Source organism: Heterodontus francisci, chromosome 26 (genome assembly GCF_036365525.1).
Source record: "Heterodontus francisci isolate sHetFra1 chromosome 26, sHetFra1.hap1, whole genome shotgun sequence".
Taxonomy (NCBI): Eukaryota; Metazoa; Chordata; class Chondrichthyes; order Heterodontiformes; family Heterodontidae; genus Heterodontus; species Heterodontus francisci.
Genome location: NC_090396.1, coordinates 73177914 through 73205463, shown reverse-complemented (window position 1 = coordinate 73205463; position 27550 = coordinate 73177914). Strand labels below are relative to the sequence as shown.

Genomic DNA, 27550 nt, shown 5'->3' with positions numbered 1-27550 from the left:
AAAAGGACGGGAAAGCAGGTAATTTCAAGGAAACCAGCGAAGGGTTTGACCACTGAGTGACAAGAGAAACTTTATGATTGGGCACGTGACCTGCTTCAGGAAGGTTTTGCTTTCAGTTTGGAGCCTAAGTGCGTTGCTGCAGTGCATCATGTAGATGGTACAGACTGTTGCCACTGTGCGTCGGTGGTGGAAGGAGTGGTGGATGGGTGCCAATCAAGGGGGCTGCTTTGTCCTGGATGGTGTCAAGCTTCTTGAGTGTTGTTGGAGCTGCGCCCGTCCAGGCAAGTGGGGAGTATTCCATCACACTCTTGGCTCGTGCCTTGGTGGACAGGCTTTGGGGAGTCAGGTGGTGAGTTATTTGCCGCAGAATTCCTAGCTTCTGACCTGCTGTTGTAGCAGGTATTTATATGGCTACTCCAGTTCAGTTTCTGGTCAATGGTAACCCCCAGGATGTTGATAGTGGGGGATTCAGCAATCGTAATGCCATTAAATGTCAAGGGGAGATAGTTAGATTCTCTCTTGCTGGAGATTGTCATTGCCTGACATTTGTGTGGCATGAATGTTACTTGCCACTTATCAGCCCAGGCCTGGATATTGTCCTGGTCTTGCTGCATTTCTACACGGACTGCTTCAGTATCTCAGGAGTCACAAATGGGGCTGAACATTGTGCAATCATTAGCAAACATCCCCACTTCTGGCCTTATGATTGAAGGAAGGTCATTGATGAAGCTGCTGAAGATGGTTGGGCCTAGGACACTACTCTGAGGAACTCCCAAAGGACTTTAGGGTGTTCCATCATAGTACTCAACTCCAACACATCAAAATTAGCATCAGATCTAATCTGACTGCACAACCTGTTCAACTGACCAATAGCTTTCTCTCTCCTTTAGGTATATCATCATCTTACTGTGATGATCTAGCACAATTAAGTGGGAATCGAGTAACACTCTCCAAACAAAATTGTTGATTAAAGTTATTCCAGACTTTCTGTTTAATATCTAAACCAATATATTTAAAAATCCCAGAAGCCTGACTCCCAGTCTTAAATTCTACCCTAATCTTAATAACACATTTCTCAAATTCCACAGTACCAACCCATAAGAAAATGATCAACGTGCATCATGAAGATGCCTGAAAGTTTCCCTTTATGATACCGATAAAACATTGTGGGATCTGCTTTTCGTTGAACACATCCCATCTTCAGCAAAACAGATCTCACAAAGAATTACCACACCCTGGAAGCATCATTCAGGCCATAGACGCATTTGGTTAGTTTCCATAGTTTCCCTTCTGCATCAGCTGCCTCTTCAGGTGGTTTCAGAAACACTTTTCTCTGAAAAGCATCACCCTGTCAAAATGCGGCTTTTAATGTCGACTGATATGCACTCCCATGAATGTGCCCAAAAGAGCTAAAAAGATGTGATTACTTTTCCAGCTGTGGGAGAGTCCATTTTAATATCTGTATCACCCAGTCACTCTTCAAAACCCCAAGCAACTAGTCTCGCTTTAACTTTATAAGTCCCATCTGCAAGGACATTCTGTTACAATCCCGTTAGGAACGGTTAACTTTTAAAAAGAGGAAGTCGAATTGCCAGTTATTACTTAAAGAATTACACCACTAGATTTCACATTTTAAACAAAAGCTTTACTGTACAAGAGTTAAACAAATCAAAATATTAACTTAACACTACAATTTGGAAACCCATATTTTAAACTTAAAATCCTAACAGAACATGAAGTCGTATGCTTTAAACTCTAAATCTCAACAGACACTCCTGTTTGACTGATAATTCCACCCCAAAATTTCACCCTATACGTTACAAGATTTTAGTGGTTTTTACTTCACCAGGGACCAATCCAAAGTGCACCACAACTCTTAGTAATTCACGTCAATTTCCCTAATTTCTCAACTGTCTTCCAAGATATGAGGCCACCTCCCAAATCTGGGCTTCCCAGCTTGAGCATGGGCCTCCCTCAAAACAGAAACACCCCTGCTTACCAATGGCCTCTTGCTCCTGAGTCCAGCTGCTCTTCCAGAACTGATGAAAGGTCGCAGACCTGAAACGTTAACTCTGTTTCTCTTTGCACTGATGCTGCCAGACCTGCTGAGTATTTCCAGCACTTTCTGTTTTAATTTCAGATTTCCAGCATCCGCAGTAATTTGCTTTTATTTAAATTTGCCAGTTGCTCTTCCTGCATGTTGCACAATTGTCACACCCCCTGCATTCACTGGAACATATGTCACCCGAGTACCCATTCTGGGCAATTAGCCTGTGATGTGATAGCTCTGCCCTATGTGTCATAATCACACCCATTACCAATCCAGTCCTTGATCTACCATATTCTGATCTTCGGGACCTACATCACAAAACACATGAGCATTTGGAGGTACAAGGTGCCTTGTTTACTTTTATCAGCTGCTCAGAATCTGAGATTTTGTAATTAATCCTGATTAATCGTGAGGCATGAATATTAACAGTTTGATTGTCATGTTTGATAAATTCTGTCTTACCATCTCATCCTATTACCTTAACAGGACCTTTCCATTCCCTATGACCCTCTCTTTTATAATACACCAGATCTCCTAAATTAAATTCTGTCTCAGATGGTCTGAGAGGAAACCTGAGTTCTCTAAATTTTCTCCAAGACCTCAGCCCTAATAAAAGCCCATCTCCCTGCATGTAAAGCATTCAAATGTGCAGAATAAAAATTTAACTAATTGCAGTAGCTTCTAGAGCAGGAGGACGATTGCACAGTGCAGAAGGCAATTTGGGATTTTGTCCATAGACCAATTGATAGGGACTATATCATCCAACCATTTGAAGTGAACTCTTTGCATGAACTACCCATGCCAGGGCAGTTGTTATCTTGCAGTCTGGTTGATCAGCTAAGGTCTTATGCAGCATTTCATCAATCACCGCATGATTCTTTTCACAGAGTCCATTGTTGAAAGGACTTTCAGCTGCGGTATTCATGACCATAATGTTCATGTTGTCACACATGTCTCTGAACTTGTCTTAGCAAATTCCCCTCCATTATCAGTCAGAAACTTAGCTGCTGCCCCCAAGTCTAGTCCCTATCCATTTCTCCATGATTTTGTCTATAATTACCTTTTTGCCCTTAGTCTGTACTATTGTCAAAACACCAAGTCGGGTTGCCAGGCGTATAAAATGTTATATGAAACTATTTCTGGCTTTCTCCTATACCTTTTGTCACGCTCATGGGAAGTGCAGCGATGGAAATACAAAAATAAACTGGAGAGTTATTTAAAAAGCACACGTCAAAAGACTGGTACATTGGCCTTCAACAAGATGGAGGACAAAATCAAATGACATACACCTTCTTCTGCACTGAAATACACATTCATGTCTGCCCTTCGAGTTATTAAAAAGCACAATATAAAAGACTGGTACACTTGCCTTGGATGGAGGAAGAGATTCACGACCCTGAGAAAAAAAAAATTCTCCTCATCTCTGACATAAATGGGTGACCCCTTATTTTTAAACAATGATTCTAGATTCTCCCACAAGAGGAAACATCCTTTTCACATCCACCTTGTCAGTATCCCTCAGAATCTTATATGTTTCAAACAAGTCACCTCTTACTCTTCTAAACTCCAGTGAATACAAGCCTAGCCTGTTCAACCTTTCCTCATAAGACAACCTGCCCATTCCAGGTATTAAGTCTAGCAAACCTTCTCCGAACTGCTTCCAATGCATTTACATCCTTAAATAAGGAGACCAATACTGTACACAGTACTCCAGATGTGATCTCACCAATGCCTTGTATAATGAAGCATAACCTCCCTACTTTGGTATTCAATTCCCCTCGCAATAAAAGATGACATTCTATTAGCTTTCCTAATTACTTACTGGACCTGCAGACTAACCTTTTGCAATTCATGCACTAGGACACACAGATGCCTCTGCATCTCAGAGCTCTGCAATCTCTCACCATTTAGATAATATGCTTCTTTTTTATTCTTCCTGCCAAAATGGACAATTTCGCATTTTCCCAAATTATACTCCACTTGCCAGATCTTTGTCCACTTACTTAACCTATCGAGATCCCAGGGCTGTCGAACCTCTTCACATGGGTGGGGCGGGAGGGGGGGGGGCCACATTACAATTTTTGTCTCACATGGGAGGCCGGTGAAACAATTTCAGAAAGATAAAGGCAGGAAAATTTATCTTACTATTAATCAAAACAACAAAGCTGCATTTTTGTGAAGCTTCAAATGAGAAGACAAATTTATTGATTTACTTTCTGGTCACGATGTTGGACACTGATTTAGTGAGTTACCTTTCATTTATTTGCTTGCACAAGTCATCAATGTTTGCCCGCACACTTATTGCAGTGATGCAGAGTATTCTGGATAGATGTCATTCTATCAGGAGTGAGCTTGATCACTCTCTCTCCCTCTGTCTGTCTGTCCCCCCTTTTTCTCTCTCTCTGAGTTGCATAGAGCAGAAACGCTCAGCAGATGGTTGATCAGTTTTTAAAAAAATCTCAAGTCAGTTTCACAGTTGACAGATCCTGTCATCGGGAACAACAGTTTCTGAACTTCGGAAAGATTCAGAGTTTTTTTTTAAAAAGGCCGCCAGAAAACCCCAAATCTGTCTGAAGTTCAGAAAGTGCTGTTCCTAATGTCAGGATCTGTCAGCTTTGAAAGTGACTTGCGATCTTTTTTAAAAAAGCTGGTCTGACAATGTGTAATTTCTCATCTCCAGTCACGGACTCCTGGCGAGGATGAGGAACAGGTACATTCAAGGGCCAGATGGAAATCTCTGGCAGGCTGGTGCTGATCTGTGGGCCGTATGTTGGACAATGCTGCTATATCCCTTTGTCGCCTCCTTATGTCCTCTTCACAACTGACTTTCCTACCAATGTGTCATCAGGAAATTTAGCAACCATACCTTCAGTCCCTTCATCTAAGTCATTTATATAAATTGTAAAATGTTGTGGCCTCATAACTGATCCCTGTGGCACACCACTCGTTACATCTTGCCAACCAGAAAATGACCCATTTACGCCTACCCTCTGTTCCCTGTTAGCTAGCCAATCTTCTATCCATACCAATATGTTACCCACTACACCATGAGCTTTTATTTTCCACAATAAATGTGGCACCTTATCAAATGCCTTCTGGAAATCTAAGTACAGTACATGCACCAGTTCCCCATTATCCATAGCACATGTTACTTCTTCAAAGAACTCCAATAAATTAGTTAAACATGATTTCCCTTTCACAAAACCATGTTGACTCTGCCTGATTATCTTGAATTTTTCTAAGTCCTCTGCTATAATAACAGCTTCTAACATTTTCCCTAAGACAGATGTTAAGCTAACTGGCCTGCAGTTTCCTGCTTTCTGTCTCCCTCCCTTTTTGAATAAAGGAGTTACATTCACTATTTTCCAATCTATTGTAACCTTTGCCGAATCTAGGGAATTTTGGAAAATTAAAACCAACGCATCAACTATCTCACTGGCCACTTCTTTTAAGACTCTTGGATGAAGTCCATCAGGACCCGGGGACTTGTCAGCCCGCAGCTCCAACAATTTGCTCAACACCACTTCCCTGCTGATTGTAATTTTCTCCAGTTCCTCCGTCCCTTCCATTTCCTGATTTACAGCTATTTCTGGGATGTTATTTGTATCCTCTATGGTGAAGACAGTTGCAAAATACCTGTTCAATACAAATGCCATCTTCTTATTTTCTCCTTATTAATTCCCCAGACTCACTTTCTATAGGATCAAAGCTCACTTAGTTAACTCTTTTTTTAAATATCTATTGAAACGCTTACTGTTTTTATATTTCTAGCCAGCTTTCTCTCATACTGTAACTTTTCCCTCCTTATTAATCTTTTAATCATTCCTTGCTGTTTTTTATATTCTGTCTAATCTTCTGACCTGCCACCCATCTTTGTGCAATTATATGCATTTTCTTTAAGCTTGATACTATCTTTAGCTTTTTTAGTTAACCACGGATGGTGGGTCCTCCCTTGGAATTTTTCTTTCTCGTTGGAATGTATAGGTATGTGAAAAGGAAACAATTAGCAAGGATGAATGTGGGTCCACTGCAGGCAAAGACAGGAGAGTTTGTGGTGGAAAATGAGGAAATGGTAGAGAGACTAATGTCATGCTAGGCCTCCACGTACCAAGAATGAGGCACATCAATTTTGTCATGAACGTTGATTTTTAACTGTTATAGGAGCAATGACTTGTTAAACAGATCAGCCATGGCTGGAAAAAAAACATTTACATACTAACAGACAGCGAAGGTGAGGAAGCGCATTCCAGGGCCTGCTAAGCAGGATACAATCCACAAGGGCCAGGACTGGTAAGACCAGCTGGTCACATGACTACCTGGCTGGTCCAGGGTTTTCTTTTGAACTAGCCACAGAGAGTTTGAACTGAGAGTATCTGTTTGCTCCTAGACTGAGAAGATCTCTCTCCGGTCTGCTCCCATCTCTTTCTCACAAGCCTCTGAATCCACTGAAGACACATGAACCCCAAGAGAGAAAAGTTTCCTACAGCAAACAAGGTTTAAGAATACTGGGCCCTAATGAAAAGCAAGATCTACCTACAATCAAGGCTTCTACAATGAGCTTGAAGAACCTTAACATAAACTCTTCAGATATTGCCTCAGTCTTTTCCACTTTATTTTTCTTCTGCTCTTTTCTGTCTCTATTTTCTCGTGTGTATCGTGTATACATGCTAGCGTGGGGAGTGTTGTGTATCCGTAGGCGTTAACCAAATTAGAGTTTAAGTTTAATAAATTTCAACTTTTCTTCTTTAAACCTAAGAAAGCCTGTTTATGCTGGTTTCTTTGCCTTATAATTGGAAAGTGGTGAACAAGGATTCACCAAGGGGGAGCTAAAAACATTGTGTTTAAAATTAAACCCTGTTATGGTAAGACCAGGTGAAGGCTGAGAGGGTCCCCTAGACACCTTTCTCACTTGGTCGTAACACTAAACAATTACTTTGTGTCTGTCTTCACAGAGGAAGACAGAAAATCTCCCAGAAATACTAGGGAAATCAAGGGACTTGGAAGAATGAGGAACTGAAAGTAATTAGTATCGAGAAAAAGGTAGTACTCAAAAAATTAATTGGATTGAGAGTTGATAAATCCCCTGAACCAGATGAGCTACATCCCAGAATATTGAAGGAAGTGGCTAGAGATAGTGGATGCATGGGTAGTTACCTTTCAAAATTCCATAGATTCTGGAAGGGTTCCTGCAGACTGGAAAGAAGCGAATGTAACCCCGCTATTTAAGAAGGGAGCAAGAGGGAAAACGGAGAACTACAGACCTGCTAGTTTGAAGTCAGTAGTAAAGAAAATGTTAGAATCTATTATAAATGATGAGATAATCGGAATGATATGATTGGGCAGAGTCAACATGGATTTGTGACAGGGAAAAAAATGTTTGACAAACCTTTGGAGTTTTTTTGAGGAGGTTATTTGTAGCATAGATAAAAGGAGAAGCAGTGGATGTGGTGTATTTGGATTTTCAAAAGGCTTTTGATAAGGTCCCAAACAGGAGGTTAGCACATAAAATTGGAGCACATGGGATTGGGGATAATATACCGTAATGGACTGAGAATTGGTTAACAGACAGAAAGCAGACAGTAGGATTAAATGGGTCATTCTCGGGGTGACAGGCTGTTACTAGTGGGGTACTGCAAGGATCAGTGCTTGAGCCACATCTGTTCACAAATTCTATAAATGATTTGAATATGGGGACCAATTGTAATATTTCCAAATCTGCTGAGGACACAAAACTAGGTGGGAATGTAGGTTATGAGGTGGATGCAAGGAGATGTCAAGAGGATTTGGACAGGTGAAGTGAATGGGCAAGAACATGGCAGATGGAATATAATGTGAATAAGTGTGAAGTGATCCACTTTGGTAGAAAAAACAGAAAGGCAGAGTATCACCACATCATTCCATGACAATATGAAAGGCACAATTCAGCCCAGTGGTGCTTCATCAGACCCCTTTCCTATCCTGAGTGGCATGAAACAGGGCTGTGTTCTCGCACCTGCACTGTTTGGGATCTTTTTCTCCCTGCTGCTCTCACATGCGTTTAAGTCTTCAGAAGAAGGAATTTTCCTCCACACAAGATCAGATGGCAGGTTGTTCAACCTTGCCCGTCTTAGAGGGAAGACCAAAGTACAGAAGGTCCTCATCAGGGAACTCCTCTTTGCTGACGATGCTGCATTAACATCCCACACAGAGGAGTGTCTGCAGAGACTCATCGACAGGATTGCGGCTGCCTGCAACGAATTTGGCCTAACCATTAGCCTCGAGAAAACGAACATCATGGGACAGGACGTCAGAAATGCTCCATCCATCAATATCGGCGACCACGCTCTGGAAGTGGTTCACGAGTTCACCTACCTAGGGTCAACTATCACCAGTAACCTGTCTCTCGATGCAAAAATCAACAAGCGCATGGGAAAGGCGTCCGCTGCTATGTCCAGACTGGGCAAGAGGGTGTGGGAAAATGGTGCACTGACATGGAACACAAAAGTCCGAGTGTATCAAGCCTGTGTCCTCAGTACCTTGCTCTACGGCAGCGAGGCCTGGACTTCGTATGTCAGCCAAGACCGACGTCTCAACTCATTCCATCTTCGCTGTCTCTGGAGAATCCTTGGCATCAGGTGGCAGGACCGTATCTCCAACGCAGAAGTCCTCGAGGCGGCCAACATCCCCAGCATATACACCCTACTGAGCCAGCGACACTTGAGATGGCTTGGTCATGTGAGCTGCATGGAAGCTGGCAGGATCCCCAAGGATGCATTGTACAGCGAGCTCGTCACTGGTATCAGACCCACCGGCCGTCCATGTCTCTGCTTTAAAGACGTCTGCAAACATGACATGAAGTCCTGCGACATTGACAAGTCATGGGAGTCAGTTGCCAGTGATCGCCAGAGCTGGCGGACAGCCATAAAGGTGGGGCTAAAGAGTGGTGAGTCGAAGAGACTTAGCAGTTGGCAGGAAAAAAGACAGAAGCGCAAGGAGAGAGCCAACTGTGCAACAGCTCCGACAACCAATTTTATCTGCAGCACCTGTGGAGGAGTCTGTCACTCTAGAACTGGCCTTTATAGCCACTCCAGGTGCTGCTTCACAAACCACTAGGCGCTTAACCGTGGTCTCTCAAGACAAGGAGGCCAAAGAAGAGAGTATTTCTTAAATGGTGAGAGGCTGGGATGTGTTGATGTCCAAAGAGACCTGGGTGTCCTTGTTCACAAGTCACTAAAAGCTAGCATGCAGGTGCAGCAAGCAATTAAGAAGGCAAATGGTATGTTGGTCTTCATTGCAAGGGGATTTGAGTACAAAAGTAAAGATGTTTTGCTGCAATTGTATAAAGCCTTGGTGAGACCGCACCTGGAATATTGTGTACAATTTTGGTCTCCTTATCTAAGGAAGGATATACTTGCCATAGAGGGAGTGCAACGGAAGTTCACCAGACTAGTCCCTGGGATGGCAGGATTGTCTTATGAGGTGAGATTGCAGAAACTGGACCTGTATTTTCTCGGGTTTTGAAGAATGAGAGGTGATCTCATTGAAACTTACAAAATTCTTACAGGACAAAGAACAAAGAACAGTACAGCACAGGAACAGGCCATTCGGCCCTCCAAGCCTGCGCCGATCTTGATGCCTGCCTAAACTAAAACCTCCTGCACTTCCGGGGACCGTATCCCTCTATTCCCATCCTATTCATGTATTTGTCAAGATGCCTCTTAAACGTCATTATCGTACCCGCTTCCACCATCTCCCCCGGCAGCAAGTTCAAGGCACTCACCACCCTGGTAGATGTGGATAGGATGTTTCCTCTGACTGGTGAGTCTAGAACCAGGGGACACAGTCTCAGAATAAGGGGCAGGCAATTTAAGACAAAGATGAGGAGGAATTCCTTTACTCAGAGGGTGGTGAATCTGTGGGATTCTCTACCTCAGAGGGCTGTGGAAGCTCACTGAGCATGTTCAAGACAGAAAACTGATAGATTTCTGGATACTAATGACATCAAGGGATATGGGGATAGTAGGAAAAGTGACGTAGAGGTAGATGATCAGCCATGATCTGTTTGAATGGTGGAGCACGCTCGACCAGCTGAATGGCCTACTCCTGCTCCTATTTCCTATGATCCTATGAAACCAAAAATCACATCGGTTTAGTTTTAAAGGTAACCTTTTTTTGGAGAACAAAAGATCAGACATCAAGACATCAGCCAGAGATCTCCAGCCAGACAGAACATCGAAAGCCATCTTCAAATTCCAGCACAAGGCTGAGATAGTGAAAGAGATCAATTCCAGCTCAGACAGTTGAACCCTGCTAAGATGAGTTTGCAACCAACTGCAGCAGAGAAATAAGACAGTGACTTTCAAACAACTCCTCCATCTGTGAAAATTAAACTAAAAAATACCAGCATTGCCTTCAAACTGAAGTGCTGACTGCCAGAAGACTTAGTAACCTAGCAAGTGCAAGACAACCAGCAAACAGGCCTGCAACTTTAAAAACTTACCTTCCAAGAGGATCCCACAAGTTTTTCCTGAAAACAGCAGATTTTTAAACCTTGAACTCTTAAATACCTCATACCCGTTGCCTTCTATTTATCTTTTCTTGTGTGCACTGAGTGTGAATGCATGCATAGGTGGTGTTGCGATCATTTCAGGTGATTATTGCTCAATAAATATTTAATCTGCTAGTTTAAAAACATACAAGAAAACCTGTCACAGGCTGTTTATTTAGCAAATTACAGGGGCTGGAACACCAGTTTAACAAAAACATTATCTGCGGTCAGTTGGGGAGTGACAAGTGGAAACCAGACACTCCATTTCCTACCCGCCCATAACACTTTAGATCCATGGCAACTGCCTCATTAAAGTTACGTGTCAATGGAAGACTTACAATAGGATGTGGTGGCATCCTCCGCTAGCTTTTTTAAAAACAGATTTCACACTTCTCACTAATCTCTATTAACCTTGTACATTCTTCATCAACCACATCTGCATCCTTTAGCAGAGTTTTTAATCTTTGACAAGTAGGGTGAGAAAATTGTCCCTGATTCTTATCATCTGATGCCATTAATATTTGTATAACACTCTGACGAGAAACATCTGGTTTTGTTAAGGGAGTACAAATAATGTCCTGATTGGGTAAACTGCACATGCACAGACTTTTCAAAAACATTAGCCTCATCATGTTCCATGTCAAGTTTCATTTATGCCATTTTCATAGAAGGTTTACTCAACAGCAAAGCTATCTCACTGGAGACTACATCAGTACTAATAAAATGGCTTACTCCAGCCATTTTACATGCAATTACAACTCTCTTAGTAACTTCAATGTGTTATCATCAGCAAACTTAAAGTAAGTAGTACTTTTACATTCCTTAACTTTGCTCGATCCACCACTGAGTGAATCTAGATAACATTTTAGCCAAATCTGTTCCACATACTGTCAAAGTGCAAGCACTATCTAACACAGTACATTTGAATAAGTCTGCGATTAACACATTCAACACAGGACTAAAACTCCTTTAGACTAATACAATTCGTTTGCATTCATCATTAGCTTCATCTTTTGCGTCAGACTTCTCCATGTCATGTGTCATTTCAAAGACGCTCCTCTCCGCTTTGTGCAGTTAATCAGATATTGATACTTTGAGTCACAAGTGAAGCACCTATTAACTGTTCCTTGGGCATTCATTCACCTATTATTGCTGTTCCAATTCTGTCTTCTACTGTAATAGACAGATCTGCTAAAGGTGCTTTCATCCACAACTGAGCATCCACAGTTCTCTGGGTTACAGTATTCAAACGTTTCACAATCCTTTGATAAAGAAACTTCTCCTCATGTCAATCCTAAACGGCCAACTGTTTATTGAGATTGCATGAAGCCACATTACCATACATCAGCAAGTGTCATTGGAAAAAAGGTTAACTCATATTATATAAAAGAAGCAACAGCAAGATTATTACACAATTTCATCAGGGAAAGAAGAACAGGTGCAGCAATTTACTTGTGCTGATACTCACAGTAAACACTTTTCATTAAATATCTTGTCTCTAGAGAAGAAACTGCCATACAATTTAATAAAAGATGAATAAACAATCTTAGACATTATACCAAAGACCTGTGCACACCAAGCCCATGATTGAGGCAATAATCAGAATGCAAAATGCAGATACAATGCTCCCCAAAACTGATTCCAATTAAAAAACTCACCACAACGCTGAGCCCTTGACAACATAAAAATCAATCCTTCAATAGAAGGGACAAGGCCAGTTCTGGAAGTTTTTATATCTTCATCGGAGCACGATGCAGATATATAACTGCAGATGATTTACAGCATGACTCAGTTTTTAATCCCTGGTGTCATGCAGACCCCCATCTGCCAAGAATGAGGCATATTAATTTTGTCATATGAACGATTTTAAACTGTTGCTGGAGCGAAGAAATTACTTCTTAAACAGCCGTGGCTGGAAAAAAACATTTACATACTAACAGACAGTGCTTGTGGAGACAAAGGACCATTCCCTGACACATTCAACCCACAATGGACTTTGATCACCAGACATTGAAGGTGAGGAAGCTCACATTCCAGGATGACTTCTAAGATGGCTGAATCCACAAACAGATGTGATCAAACCAGCTAGTCACATGACTAACCTGCTGAGCAACCTGCGATTTTTGAATTGTACAGACAGTTTGGGGGGAAAAGACTGTTTGCTCCTGGACTGAGAAGACCTCTCCTGTCTGCTCCCATCTCTTTCTCACGGAACCCCAAATCCACTGAAGATGTGTATCTCAAGAGAGAAAAAAAAGGTCTCCTACATTGAACAAGGTTTAAGAATACTGGGCCCCAACGAAAAGCAAGCCCTACCTACAATCAAGGACTCTACAGTGAGCTTGAAGAACAGTAACCAAAACCATCTTCAGATATTGCCTCAAACTTTTCCACCTTACTTCTTCTGCTCTTTTCTGTCTCGATCTGCATGTGTGTAACGCATACACATGCCAGCGTGGGCACGTCGCATATCTGTCAGCGTTAACCGAATTAGAGTTTAAGTTTAATAAAGTTCGACCTTTCTTCTTTAAACCCAAGAAAACTTGTTTGGCTGATTTCTTTGCCTCATAATTGGAAAGCGGTGAACAAGGATTCACTAAGGGGGAGCTAAAAACTGTGTTTAAAATTAAACCCTGTTAAGGTAAGACCAGGTGAAGGCTGAGAGGGAACCCTAGACCCCTTTCTCACCTGGTCTTAACACTGGTGTTTAGTATTGCTGCTACCACAAGTGACTCAAATCTCTTGAGCAAGAACAATCAGAAACTGGAGTTCTGAGGATTTCTGCTGTTTTAAAAATACCTTTAAAAATATAAAACACCTGCTCATCAGCAGGTCAGCCGAGTCAAACTACAAACTGCTTTGAGAGCAACTGCAGCACAAACACACTGGTACCTCAGCTGCATTTATTATATTGTGTGATTTATTTAGGTCCATACTTAAAAATGAAAAATTTTCTTCGAACTGAGAGAGGCACATAAGAGAGACGTTTGCAGAAGGGCAAAGGTCAGACCAGGTTTTTGGTTTATTTTTAAATCCCACTTGTGCAGTTAGGGGTCTTTGTGCCAAGGCCATTTCATTTTCTCATGTATGCAGTTGTAACACGGATAGCATGGAAGAGGGGATAGGAGAGAAAGGAAAAAAGGAGAAGAGGGAAGAGAAAGTTTGGGAAGCAAGCAAAACAAGATTAGACTGGGTGAGCTGAATGGTTCATTTCATTTTTGTACAATAATATTACATGATTCTACAAATTCAAATAAAAAATAATTGGGGTACTGGTGGTGCTTTAACTGGGGTGCAATCAAAATCAAATCCCAAAACAAAATATTCTTCAAATTCTGATGCACCCATTGCACAATCAATCCATTTGAATCCTTCTCCTGTATCTCTTTCATTTATAAATTGTAATTCTGTCTCTAGACCCACAGAATAGAATTCATGATTTGATTACTTGCAACAAAATCTTCAGCCCAGTAAGCTGCACAACTTTTACTCCTAATGTTCTAAGATCTGCATGATGGATTGTCCCACCCATTGTTCTGGAAGTTCACATGAACCAACAGAGCAAAAAACCCACTTGACAATGGAATCTAAGCTCTACAACTTTTGACGCAGAAGAGCAAGTTAACTTTATAATTTACAAAGAATAAAATATTCATCCCTCCATTTCAAATCCTTTCTGTTTCAGTGTTGTATCTGGTTCTGTTGTAGTTCTTCCTCACTTGACTGTTTTCTTGCCATGCAAAAGCGTTTCTTTGGCCAGGTTTCCCATTCATTGGGATGCAAGAAGCCGGCTCTTACTCAACGCAGTAACTGGTTAAGGAGGTTAAAGTGTCTCTGGAGGTGGCCATCACCATCCTTGGCCCAAGAGGCAATGTGTTGCCCTCATTCAACCCATTGGCTGATTTAGGCTGAAGGCTCAGCCTTCATGCTCATCAGGTACGTATTTTGATGTTGTTATGTTGTATTGATCTTACCTCAACATTGGGGGAAGTTCTGCAGCCAGAGGACTAATGACGCAAACTTTTGCGCAACTGCAAATACCAAATCTTATGCTTACTCTGCTACTTCAATATGCTCACTCAAGTGCTGAAATGAAGGACATGAATTTGAGAACACCAACAGCCCCATCATGCTTTGTAGATAAATGGGGTATAAAAGAAATTTTGTTCATTATGAGGTCAGTAAGTTTTAAAGTTGCATGGTTTTCTCTCCGCTGATGAACTGAAAGTCAACAAGGCGAAAAAATAGCTTCTTGAAGCAGTTTTACAAAAAGGAGAAAAGATATTGTTTGTTTATAATATAGAATCAAGTAAAGTACTTCCCCTTGTCTCCCAAAATTTTTAAATGCTCTCTCCATTTAGCCCCCACCCCACTTTTTCTGGGATCATGCTGTGCATTATTCCCTAATTAAAATGGACCAAAGGGCAGGACGAGAGGAATTTTTCAATGCAGAAATTTGTTGTGCTTTGGAATGCACTGCCTGAAAAATTGGTGGAAGCAGCTTCAATCGTTACTTTCAATGAGGATTTGGATATACATAGTATTCACAGCTCAGAAACAGGCCATTCGGCCCAACTGGTCCATGCTGCTGTTTATGACCCACACAAGCCTCCTCCCACCCTTCTTCAGCTTAACCCTAAGAACATATCCTTCTATTCCTTTCTCCCTCATGTGCTTATCCAGCTTCCCCTTAAATGCATGCATACTATTCGCCTCAACCACTCCCTGTGGTAGCAAGTTCCACATTCTCACCACTCTCTGGGTAAAGAAGTTTCACCTGAATTCCCTGTTGAATTTATTAGTGGCTATCCTAAATTCATGGCCACTGTTCTCAGACAGAAGTAGAAAATATAATTGAAAAGAAAAAATTTGCAGAGCTATTTGGAAAGAAGAGGCATGTGACCAATTGGATAGCTCTTTTAAAGAGCCAGCACAATGGGCTGAATAACCTCCTTCTATGATAGAAGAGTCTTTAATGAGACAACTTAACCTCAGGTTTGCCTGTGATTACTGGTGATCACTGGGAGAGTGGGGTAGTAGTGATCCAGAGTGGTTCCCTTCTGATCTCCCCCAATCACTAAAGGTAAGCACCAAGCATCTGTTCAGCACCTCCCCTCATAGCATGATGGTAGCGATGGAAATGCACCACACTGGGAACTCTACAACATATTGGAACCAGCATGCTGACAAAGTACTGTCAATGTACAAGAGCAGAAGGACAGCCTGTAATAGATCTACTACTCTGACAGATCAGAGAATAGAAACAAGCCACATCATGCAGAACATACAGCTGCTATTGTGAAAGAGGTGTGCAGCGTTCATTGTCTATTCAGTAATGAACATTGCACGTTTCATTAACACCCTGCCTTCATGCGATATTTAAAGAAAAACTGTAATTACTTGGAATAAAATCATTTTTTTGTGTGTGTGCATTCAACTAGGATAAACTAATTTCAAGGAAGCAAGTGGTTGACTTTTCACACATAAAAAATTGCACCTTTTCTCCAGATAGCTTGCTTTATAAAATTATAACGTAAACTGCCTACAGCAATGCAGAGTTCAGAAGGCATCTTGGCAAGACCAGACACTACCAGAAAGAGATGAAACTGCAATCAACCCAAGACTCAGTGGAATACAATAGCAACAAGCACTGCTGAATAATGCATCAACTCCGGGTATATAATCATGTGACTTTAGTTCATCCAAAAAAAGGTATTACTTGTGCACTGAGAGGTGGTCTGTACTTTAATTCCCTCCCTAAACCTTTCTGCCTCTCTACCTCTCCTTTAAGAAGCTCATTAAAGCAAACCTCTTTGACCAAGCCCCGTCCCAATATTTCATTATGTGGCTTGGTGTCAAATCATGTTTGATAATCGCTCCTGTGAAGGACCTTGGGACATTTTACTACATTAAAAGGTGCTATATAAATGCAAGTTGTTATTATTGTTTGCAAGAGCAGTAAGCATTAAATGGAATTGCTGGCAATAGAATCATAAAAGACTTGCAATTATATAGAGTCTTTCACAACCTCAGGACATTCCAAAGTGTTTTACAGACAATTAAATACTTTTGAAGTTTAGTCATTATTGTCAGGTAGGAAATGTGGCAGCCAATTAGTACACAGCAAGTTCAAACAAACAGCAATTAAATAAATGGCCAGATCATCCGTGTTGGTTGAGGGATAAATATTGGCCAGGACACCACGGAGAATTTCCTGCTCTTCTTCAAAATAATGCCATGGGATCTTTTACATCCTCCTGAAGGAGCAGACAGGACCTCGTATTAAGGTCTCATCCGAAAGACGGCTACTGATATTCTCCCAAGAACAACTTCCCATATCAAATCAGCTTACTCGACAGTTCAGCAGGATAAAGGCTTCATCCGCTTTACTACTGGTCATGCAGATCAGAAGGTCCTAGCATTGCTCACTCATCTGGGACGAGTGAGAACAACCAAGCCATGGACATTCGCCAGGCCCCCCATATTCAGGGTTGAGCAAAGGGGGATTAGATGAATTTGAAGAAGAGACCACCTTCTTTGACTTGGTGATGCGCCACAGAGGGTGCACAAATGTTAAAGATTTACTTGTAACCTGAAATCTGAAACTGGATCAGCAGAGTTGCCAATTGCCAGTAATTAAAATTTCAGTGCGTTTACACAATAAATGTGGCCTCAGGAGTATCATGGTAACTGAAGTGGCTTACAGTTTTCAACCACTGCAAACTGCACCACATGACCAGGATTCACTTTGCTGCCACTCTGCTCTATTCCAATTTTGGTTATGGAAATAGCTCAGATATCATTGCCCTGCTACTCCATATCTGTGGGAGGCATGCACAAAACACCCATTCATTAAAATTATACACAGCCACATTATTTCTCCACAGCAACGTGCCTCAGTTGGCTCTCAATCCCTTTCGTTTTTCTTTTAAACTAAATGTTTCAGAAGCTGAAATGTAACATTACTTTGCCACTGTCTGCTCCAGAATCTACAGCTTTCCAAGTGTGAAGCAACTTAAATACTTTGTGGACCTCAATAAAAACGTCAAAATTCCTCCCCCTCTTTCCTTCTCCCCAGTATGGTGCAGTCAGGTCCACTTGTTCTCTTAATGTTACATCCCCTCAGGAAGCACATTGAAACAACTTAGAGGCACAAGGTGGGTGGAACCCCAACACTGTGTCCTCATTTTTTACCCACTTTACATCAAACATGGGACTGTGGTCTCTGCAGTGAAATGGCTGCATTTCACACAGCTTTAAATGCACAATAAAATTCAGGCCACAACATAGAAGACTGTTTAACTTGACAAGTGAGGCGGGGATGGGTGTCAGGGCCGGGGAAAAGAATAAAAGGGAAATTCTGTAAAAGGGTGGAAGACAGAGATTAACACAAGAAAATAAGTAGGAGCAGGAGTTGACCATACGACCCCTTGAGTCTGCTCCGCCATTCAATACAATTATGGCCTTGCACCACCAACACTTTCGCCATTTAATCTCTCCTATCTTCCACTCTATCACAGACCTTCCCTTTCGTTCTTTTTCCCACCCTCCAATTTTAACTTTTGCCAGCTATGATGAAAGGTCATCGATCTGAAACGTTAACTCTGTTTCTCTCTCCACAGATGCAGCCAGACCTGCTGAGTATTTCCAGCATTTTCTGTTTTTATTTCAGATTTCCAGCATCTGCAATATTTTGCTTTTGTATTACTGTTTAACTTGGTCTGCTAAGCTCTATTTGAAAGTGCAATAGTAATCCAAAATCTAGTGGTCTAAAGAAAAGTGGTTGAATTTCAGAATTCCCAAAGTTAATTTCACTGAGCAATCCTGGCTCAGAATTGGTTGTGATTTTAAGCTCCACTCCAGGATTTCAGCACTGTTACAATTATGCAAGTCCTGGAGTGGAGAAAGCAAGGCAGATAGTAAGAATTTCCATTTATTTAGCACCTTTCAAATCCTCAGAATGGCCCAGAGCACTGTACAAGCTAATTAATGACTTTTAAAATGTAGTCACTGTTGTTATGTAGGCAATCACATCATCTAATTTCCACACAAAGGGTCCTTGGGGTGTATGTCTACAGATTCCTGAAGGTAGCAGGACAGGTAGATAAGGTGGTCAAGATGGGATATTTTCCTTTATTGACTGAGGCCTAGAGGATAAGAGCAGGGAGGTTATGCTAGAACTGTATAAAACATTACTTAGACAGCAGCTAGAGTACTGCATATAGTCCTGATCACCGCTTTACAGGAAGGATGTGATCACACTGGAGAGGGTACAGAGAAGATTTACAAGGATGTTACCAGGAATGGAGAATTTTAGCTATGAGGAAAGAATGGATAGGCTGGGATTGTTTTCTTTGGAACAGAGGAGGCCGAGGGGAGATTTAATTGAGGAGTATAAAATTATGAAGGGCCTAGATAGAAGTAATAGGAAGGACCTATCTCAGTTAGTATAGATTAAAGTAATTGATAGAAGGATTAGAGGGGCTTTGAGGAGTAATTCTTTCACCCAGAGGGTGGTGGGGATGTCTAGAAACATAGAAAATAGGAGCAGGAGTAGGCCATTCAGCCCTTCGAGCCTGCACCACCATTCAATACGATCATGGCTGATCATCCAAACTCAGTACCCTGTTCCCGCTTTCTCCCTGTATTCCTTTAGCCCTAAGAACTATATCTAACTCTTTCTTGAATATATTTAATGATTTGGCCACAACTGCTTTCCGTGGTAGAAAATTCCACAGGTTCACTACGCTCTGGGTGAAGAATCCCTCCTCATCGGAGTCCTAAATGGCTTACCCCTTATCCTTAGATTGGACTCCCCCGCCATTGGGAACATCCTTCCTGCATCTAGTCTGTCCAGTCCTGTTAGATTTTGTAGGTTTCTATGAGATCCCCTCTCATTCTTCTATAACTCTAGCGAATACAAGCCTAATCGACCCAATCTCTCTTCATAGAACTCACTGTCTAAACTGGTGGTAGAGGCAGACACCCTCATTGCATTTCAAAAGCACTTGGATATGCACTTGGTGCTGAACCCACAGGGCTACGGATCAAGAGCTGGAAGGTGGGATTAGACTTTTTTCAGCCGGAACAGACACGATGAGCTGAATGGCCTCCTTCTGTGCTGTAAATCTTACAGTGTTTCTATCAAACAAACAGCAATGTGATGACAACCCGTTAACTTGTTTTGGTGCTGTAGGGCGAGGGAGGAGTGTTGCCTAGCACAGCAGGAGAAAACTTCTTCAAAGTAGGGCCCATGGGATCTTTTACATTCCACCTGAAAAGGAAAGACGTTTCATCTAAAGATGGCACCTTCTACAGTGCAGTGCTCCCTCGATACTGCACTGAAACGCCAGCCTGGACTACGTGGTCAAGCTTCTGGAGTGAGGCTTGAACTCAAAGTTCTGACTCAGAGATAAGGCTGTAACCATAATATGTTTTCTCATCAACAGAAAATGATTTGCTGTCACATCAATGGATACAGATTAAACTATCAGGTCAGATTTATTTACACAGAAGCAAGACTGTCAAGTTTGTTTTTTTAAATGGTAGATATGTGCTTGTGTTCAGCATCACTAGTCACTCTCAGGTGGGTATCCACACTTTGCGCACTCAATACCTAGTTATAGGATAGCATTATCCAGTGATCGCAAAAAAACTCACCACACTCACCAGCTACTGAAACTTCCTCTACATTCCTCAATGTTAAACAACAGAAACAAATTCTTGAATTATAAATGTTAACCATACTTTTAATTATTATATCCTCAGACAAGCCCAATTTCATTAGTCAGGTTGGCAAAGAACTTGAGCATTACAACTGGTGACTGCACATTACAAACAGACCTTTTCACCTTTTTTACTTTTGGTCACTCTTCCCAAGATCTGTCATTGTAAAGAGTCTGACCAATAGGTTGAGCAACCAGAGGTTTCCTAGAGTCTACACGGCTGTCCCTTTCCACCACCACTGTCCACCATCACCCCCTCCAAAATTGTGCAAATTGAATAAAACACCTTAAATAATCTGGTGTTGCAGTGGCACTCATATGAGACAAGGGGCCACCACTACCAATGCCATGTTTGTTGGTTGGCTTCCTTCCATCTACGAAAGATGATGAACACACAGCAAACAATCCATTTAGATGAGGTGTTTTCTCCTGATGCACCTTTGCTGATGGCTGAAAAGGCCAATTCTTGTGGCACATTCTGCCACAAGTGAAGCTGTCTTGAGTTGACATGGATTCACACTCACAAACATCTTTTTAGCATTGTTACAGATGATCCTGTCTCACTTTTGGAATGATTAACTGATTTAACACTTGAAAATCACTGTTGTGTGGGCCCCAAAATAACTTGCGACTTGAGGAAAATCTAAGACGGACAAACTAATTTAAGCTGATGGCTTTCCAATATGGTAACCTTGGGAGTTAATCCTTATATGCTGGTTCGAGCATTTCAAGAATACAAGTTTTTAAAAAAAACTCACCACAGGCAAAAATCCATTTTGCCACAAGGATACTCTTTGGCACAACACAAAATGAGATTAGAGCTAACAACTTGTAATCTAATATATGCTTTTTGAAATCATATTTATTATACAGAGTCTAGTGAGCAACAAGACCTTTGAAGGAAAGTGTCAAGCTTGTCTCAAGATGTACAAAGGCAAACAGATGCTCCATGTGGATGGTGCTTCTTCCAATTTTCCTAGAGTTTGGATGGATACTTTTGCCAAAGGTTTAGCAGCCAGAGCTTGTGACTTGCGTCATAGAGTTTCTTTTTACAAAAGGGTTTATTTTAGGTAGTTTCCATTATAAAAATGGACAAAAGAACTCAATGCAAATATTTAAAAATGCAGACAGAATGTTTGAGTTTAAAACACAGACTGGATTAAATCTGTCCTGGTCCAACTAATCTCATTTCACTTGAAGACATTACTTGGTCTTAAAACCTCATCAGCCATAATACATGAGGTCAATGAGCCAGTTCAAATTGTAACCACAGAATACAAAATGATGGGAATATTAACTTCTAGTAATTTTAGACAAGTTGCTTCATTCACTAGTTACCAAGCAAACACCAAAATAAAACTAAAAATGCTGGAAATCTAAATTAAAACCAGCAAATGCTATAAATACACAGCAGATCAGGCAGTATCTGTGGAAACAATCGACAAGGTAGTGTTTCAGGTGTGGCAGTCTGAAATCTTCACTTGAAATATTCTCTCATAGAAGTTGACCGACTTGCTAATCGTTTCCAGCACTCTTCTTCACCGATACTTCCAGCCCAAAAAAACTAGTCCCCGTTTTAGATAGTGACTTGTGTGCAGGATGGAGCGAAGGACCAATGTCTTTCAGTACAGCATTCCGCCTGAGCTGGCCACTCAGCAGGCAGCTGCATCAGAGCATCTTTTTATTCATTTTAACTCATTCCTGCATGTGGACATCGCTGGCAAGGCCAGCATTTATTGCCCATCCCTGGTTGCCCTTTCTTAAACCACTGCAGTCTGCGCTGAAGGTATTCCCACAGTGATTGATTCTTGGTAACCATTTGATATAACAGAGTGGCTATACTAGGTAACTTCAGTGGACGGTTAAGAGTCAACCATATTGGTGTGGGACTGGAGTCACATGTACTCTAGACTGGGTAAAGATAGCAGATTTCCATCTCTAAAGGACAATAGTGAACCAGGTGGGTTTTTATGACAATCCGACAGCATCATGACTCTAGACTGCCCTCTGAAATGACCTAGCAAGCCACTCAGTTGTATCAAATCAAAAAAGGAATAAAACAAGATGGAGCACCCAGCATTGATCGAGGCACCGGAAACGACAAAGACACAACGAGGCCAGTCAACCCTGCAGAGTCTTCCTCACTAACATCTGGGTGCTTGTGCCAAAATTGGCACATTTTGGATGTGACAGACAGAGAAACAGGAAATAGGGTGTAAGGAAGTACAGTCCCGGTCACTGTGGAGTATGTGGATATGGTGAATATTGGTTGATAGCCTACCCTCAGAAATGGAGACAGAGGTTGAGCAAGGGAAGGGAAAAGTCGGAGATGGACCACGTGAAGGTGAGAGAAGGGTAAAAATTGGAAGCAAAGTTGATGCAATTTTTCAGTTCTGGACGAGAGCAGGAAGCGGCACTGATACAGTCATCAATATAAGGGGAAAATAAAGGCGAGACTGGGATAGTAGTAGTGTAAAGGGCAGTGAGGAGCACTTACTCAGCAATAACCTGCTCACCGATGCTCAATTTGGGTTCTGCCAGGACCTCAAAGCTCCTGACATCATTACAGCCTTGGTACAAACATGGACAAAAGAGCTGAATTCAAGAGGTGTGGTTAGAGTGGCAGCTTTGACATCAAGGCAGCATTTGACCAAGTGTGGCATCAAGGGGCCCTAGCAAAATTGAAGTTAATGAGAATGAGGGGGAAAACTCTCCACTGATTTGAGTCATACCTAGCACATAGGAGATGGTTGTGGGTGTTGGAAGCCAATAATCACAGCCCAGGACATTGCTGTAGGTGTTCCTCAAGGTAACGACCTAGGCCCAACCATCTTTAGCTGCTTCATCAATGACCTTTCCTCCAACATAAGGTCAGAAGTGAGGATGTTTGCTTATGATTGCACAGTGTTCAGTACAATTCGTGACTCCTCAGATACTGAAGCAGCTCATGACTGCCTTCAGCAAGACCTGGACAACATTCAGGCTTGGGCTAATAAGTTGGCAAGTAACATTCACAGCAAGTAACATTCACACCACCCAAGTGCCAGGCAAAGACTATCTTCAACAAGAGAGAATCAGTCATCTGCCCTTGACATTCAACAGCATTACCCTTGCTGAATCCCCAACTATCAATATCCTGCAGGTTACCATTGACCAGAATCTTAACTGGACCAGCCATATAAATACCATGGTTACAAGAGCAGGTCAGAAGTTGGGAATTCTGTGGCAAGGAACTCACCTCCTTACTCCCTGAAGCCTGCCACCATCGACAAGGCACAAGTCAGGAGAGTGATAAAATACTCTCCACTTGCCTGGATGAGTGTAGCTCCAACAAAACTCAAGAACCTCGACACCATCCAGGACAAAGCACACCATCCACCACCAGCTCAGTGGCAGAGGTGTGTACCATCTACAAGATACACTGCAACAACTCACCAAGGTTTCCTCAACAGCACCTTCCAAACCCACGTCCTCTACCACCTAGAAGAACAAGGGCAGCAGATGCATGGGAACACCACCACCTGCAAGTTCCCCTCCAAGTCACACACCATTCTGATTTGGAACTATATCGCCGTCCCTTCAATGTCGTTAGGTCAAAATCCTGGAACTCCCTTCCTAACAGCACTGTGGGTGTAGCTACCCCACATGGACTGCAGCGATTCAAGAAGGCAGCTCACCACCACCTTCTCAAGGACAATTTGCAATGGGCAATAAATGCTGGCCTTGCCAGAAACACTCGCATCATAAAAACAATTTTTTTTTAAACTCACACGAGCTTTCATTTCCAGTTATTTGAAAAAAATACTGAATTTAAATTCTCAAACTGCTCATGGTGTGATTGCAAACTCAAATTCTATGAATTACTAGCCCATTAAAACATGGTAACTGCCCTAGTGATGGAACAAATCATCTCTCCTCTGCAGTAAAATCCAGCTGCAAAGGGTGGGAGCTGTCCAGCAGAACCATTCAGCTGAAACAACTGTAACTTCAAGCATGCTACTTACTCAACAGTGAAAACAAAGCCCAGCCCCTCTCAACATTAGTAATATCAAGGAAAGAAAGGCACTGGGATCTTATTGAACTTTCAAACTGGGTGAGAGAGATCAATGCACAAAGCTAGGAGCACACCTGGAGCCAACAAATCTCATTGCATTGGATTAAAATAACTCTGCTCTTCTTTCATCTGCTAAAATATTAATGAAAGTAATTGAGACTGAAATCCCATGGCATTGGAGGATGGCTGCAATGTCAATAGCCACTTGGAATAAAAATAAATCCTCTGCCTAAAGGAGTGAGTTCCAGAAACACAAATTAACCATTAAAAGTTGCTGTAGAACAACGACTTGTATTTATATAGTACCCTTAACACAGTAAAATGTCCCAACGTACTTTCACAGGTGCATTATCAAAAATTTGACACAGGCACATAAGGAGATGTTAGATCAAATGACCAACACCTTGGTGAAAGAGGTAGGTTTTAAGGAGCATCTTAAAGGAGGAAAGAGAGGTGGAGAGGTTTATGAGGGAATTCAGACAAGCACTGTTTGCCATTTAATGTTTAATATTTAGTAGATAATATTTAAGGTGGGAGGTAACAGTTTTATTGAAAGTTTCCTCACATCTGCAGATATCAACAGCTCCTGCGCCAGTCAGACTGGCTCGTTTAGCTTTTATATAATTTCAATGTATTTTTAGTAAATTGATAGAATTATAGAATGGTTACAGCACAGGAGGCCGTTCAGTCCATTGTGTCTGTGCTGGCTCTCTGGCAAAAGCTAATCAGCCAGTCCCACATCCCCGCTTTTTCCCCATAGCGCTATAAATTTACTCTCTTCAGGCGCTTATCCAACTCCCTTTAGAAGGCCTTGATTCAATCAGCCTCCAACACACCGTCAGGCACTGCTTTCCAGATTCTAACCACTCGCTGCGTGAAAAAGTTTCCCTCATCTCGCCTTTGCTTCTTTTGCCAATCACCATAAATCAGTGTCCTCTGGTTCCGGATCCTTCCGCCAATGAAAACAGTTTCTCCCGATCTACTCTGTCCAGACCCATCATGACTTTGAACACCTCTATCAAATCTCCTCTCAACCTTCCCTTCAACAAAGATCACAGACCCTGCTTCTCCAAACTATCCGAGTCTCTCATTTCTGGAACCATTCTTGTAAATCCTTTTTGCACCCTCTCTAAAGCTTTAATATCTTTCCTAAAGTGTGGCAACCTGACGATTTTTTTCCTCAAGTTATTGAAGTTGTCCATTGGTGGCGGCGCCTTTAACTGGAGCCCCGCCTTGGGGAGGGGCCTCGGTCACATTCACACTCACCGTCCGCCGCCGAGTCCAGCTTCAGCCGCCGCTCCCCGAACGACAACTCCCCGCCCGCCGCCGCCGCCTCCTCCTCCGCCATCGCCATCGCCATCCTCATCTGTTCCATACTCCGCACCAACTCGGGGAACTCGCTGCCGCTTGCCATTCCTCAGCCGATCCCTCCGCCGCCGGGTTTCCCTCTGGTGCTGAGGCTGAGAGTGACAGCTAGGCCACGTCACCTTGGTAACCGATCCCGTCGCTCTGTATGTTCCCCCGGCCGAGCTGGTCCGCTGATTTCGAGGCTCCGGGCGGCTCTCGCCTCTTCCGAAGGTTCCAAATAACTCAGCAACCCCCCCCCCCCCCACAACAACCAGTGTCAGTGACAATTAATATTAACATATCAAATGGGACAAACTCAGGAAGAATTCTTTAATTTGCAATAAAAAAAACCACAGCAAAGCCAGTCAGGGGCATGGACAGGGTGGATAGGGAGCAGCTGTTCCCCTTAGTTGAAGGGTCAGTTACTAGGGGTCACAAATTTAAGGTGAGGGGCGGGAGGTTTAAGGGGGATTTGAGGAAGAACTTTTTTACCCAGAGGGTGGTGACAGTCTGGAATGCACTGCCTGGGAGGGCGGTAGAGGCAGGTTGCCTCACATCCTTTTAAAAAGTACCTGGATGAGCACTTGGCAAGTCATAACATTCAAGGTTATGGGCCAAGTGCTGACAAATGGGATTAGGTAGACAGGCCAGTGTCTTTAATGCATCGGTGCAGACTCGATGGGCCGAAGGGTCTCTTCTGCACTGTATTATTATTCTGTGAAAAGCCTAATAGTAACCTGACTGGTTAATAGACGCTTTAGGCGAAGAGTTTTGGCCAGATCCACTCTTGCCAAAAACAACCCTTGATAACCACGACATATTAAATGGTAAGAGCATCATCTTCGGGAAAAATTAATGTTTGTGAGGGTTTAACAGTAGGATGTAACTGCTGCTGAAATCTCCAGTGCGCATATTGGCTATTTAATGGGGTATGATGAAGTTAAGAAACAAAGATTTGCATTTATATAGCTCCTTTCATGACCCCTGCATGTCCAAAAGCACTTTACTGCCAATGATGCGCTTTTGAAGTGTAGTCACTGTTGTAGTCTCGGAAATGTGACAGCCAGTTGCGCACAGCAAGCTCCCACAAACAGCAATATGATACATAAGAAATAGGGGCAGAAGTAGGCCATTCGGCCCCTTGAGCCAGCTCTGCCATTCAATAATATCATGACTGATCTGATTGTTGCCTCAACTCCACTTTTCCTGCTGGCCTCCCATAACCCTTGACTCCCTTGTAGATCAAAAACCTGTCTAACTCAGCCTTGAATCTGTTCAATGACCCGGCCTCCACTGCTCTCTGGGAAAAGAACTCCAAAGATTAAGGACCCCCCCGAGAGAAGAAATTCTTCCTCATCTCTGTCTTAAATGGGAGACCCCTTAATTTGAAACTGTGCCCTCTGGTTCTCAGCATCTACTCTGTCAAGCCCCCTCTGAATTTTATATGTTTCAATAAGATCACGTCTCATTCTTCTAAACTCCAATGAGTATAGGCCGAACCCGCTCAACCTTTCCTCATAAGACAACCCCTTCATCCCAGGAATCAGCCTAGTGAATCTTCTCTGAGCTGCTTCCAATGCAAGTATATCCTTCCTTAAGTAAGGAGACCAATACTATACACAGTACTCTAGGTGCGGTCTCACCAATGCCCTGTACAGCTGTAGCAAGACCTCTGTACTTTTATACTCCATCCCCTTTGCAATAACTGCCAACATTCCATTTGCCTTCTTAGTTACTTGCTGTACCTGCATGCTAACTTGTGATTCATTTACAAGGACACCCAGAGCCCTGTATATCGCAGCTTCTGCAGTCACCCTCCATGTAAATAATATTCTGCTTTTCTATCC

At 42.3% G+C, this 27550-nt stretch overlaps 1 protein-coding gene across 2 annotated transcripts in view; it reads right to left on the bottom strand.

Moving 5' to 3' along the window:
* LOC137384469 (ran GTPase-activating protein 1-like) overlaps positions 1-25850 on the bottom strand; it is a 752042-nt gene extending 726192 nt beyond the window's left edge. For both annotated transcript variants that reach the window (XM_068058587.1, XM_068058588.1), the window contains exon 1: positions 25623-25850. In XM_068058587.1, the coding sequence (XP_067914688.1) occupies positions 25623-25770 (148 nt within the window). In that variant the 5' untranslated portion in view covers positions 25771-25850. The remainder of the gene's footprint in view (positions 1-25622) is intronic.
* Between the last annotated feature and the right edge of the window lie 1700 nt (positions 25851-27550).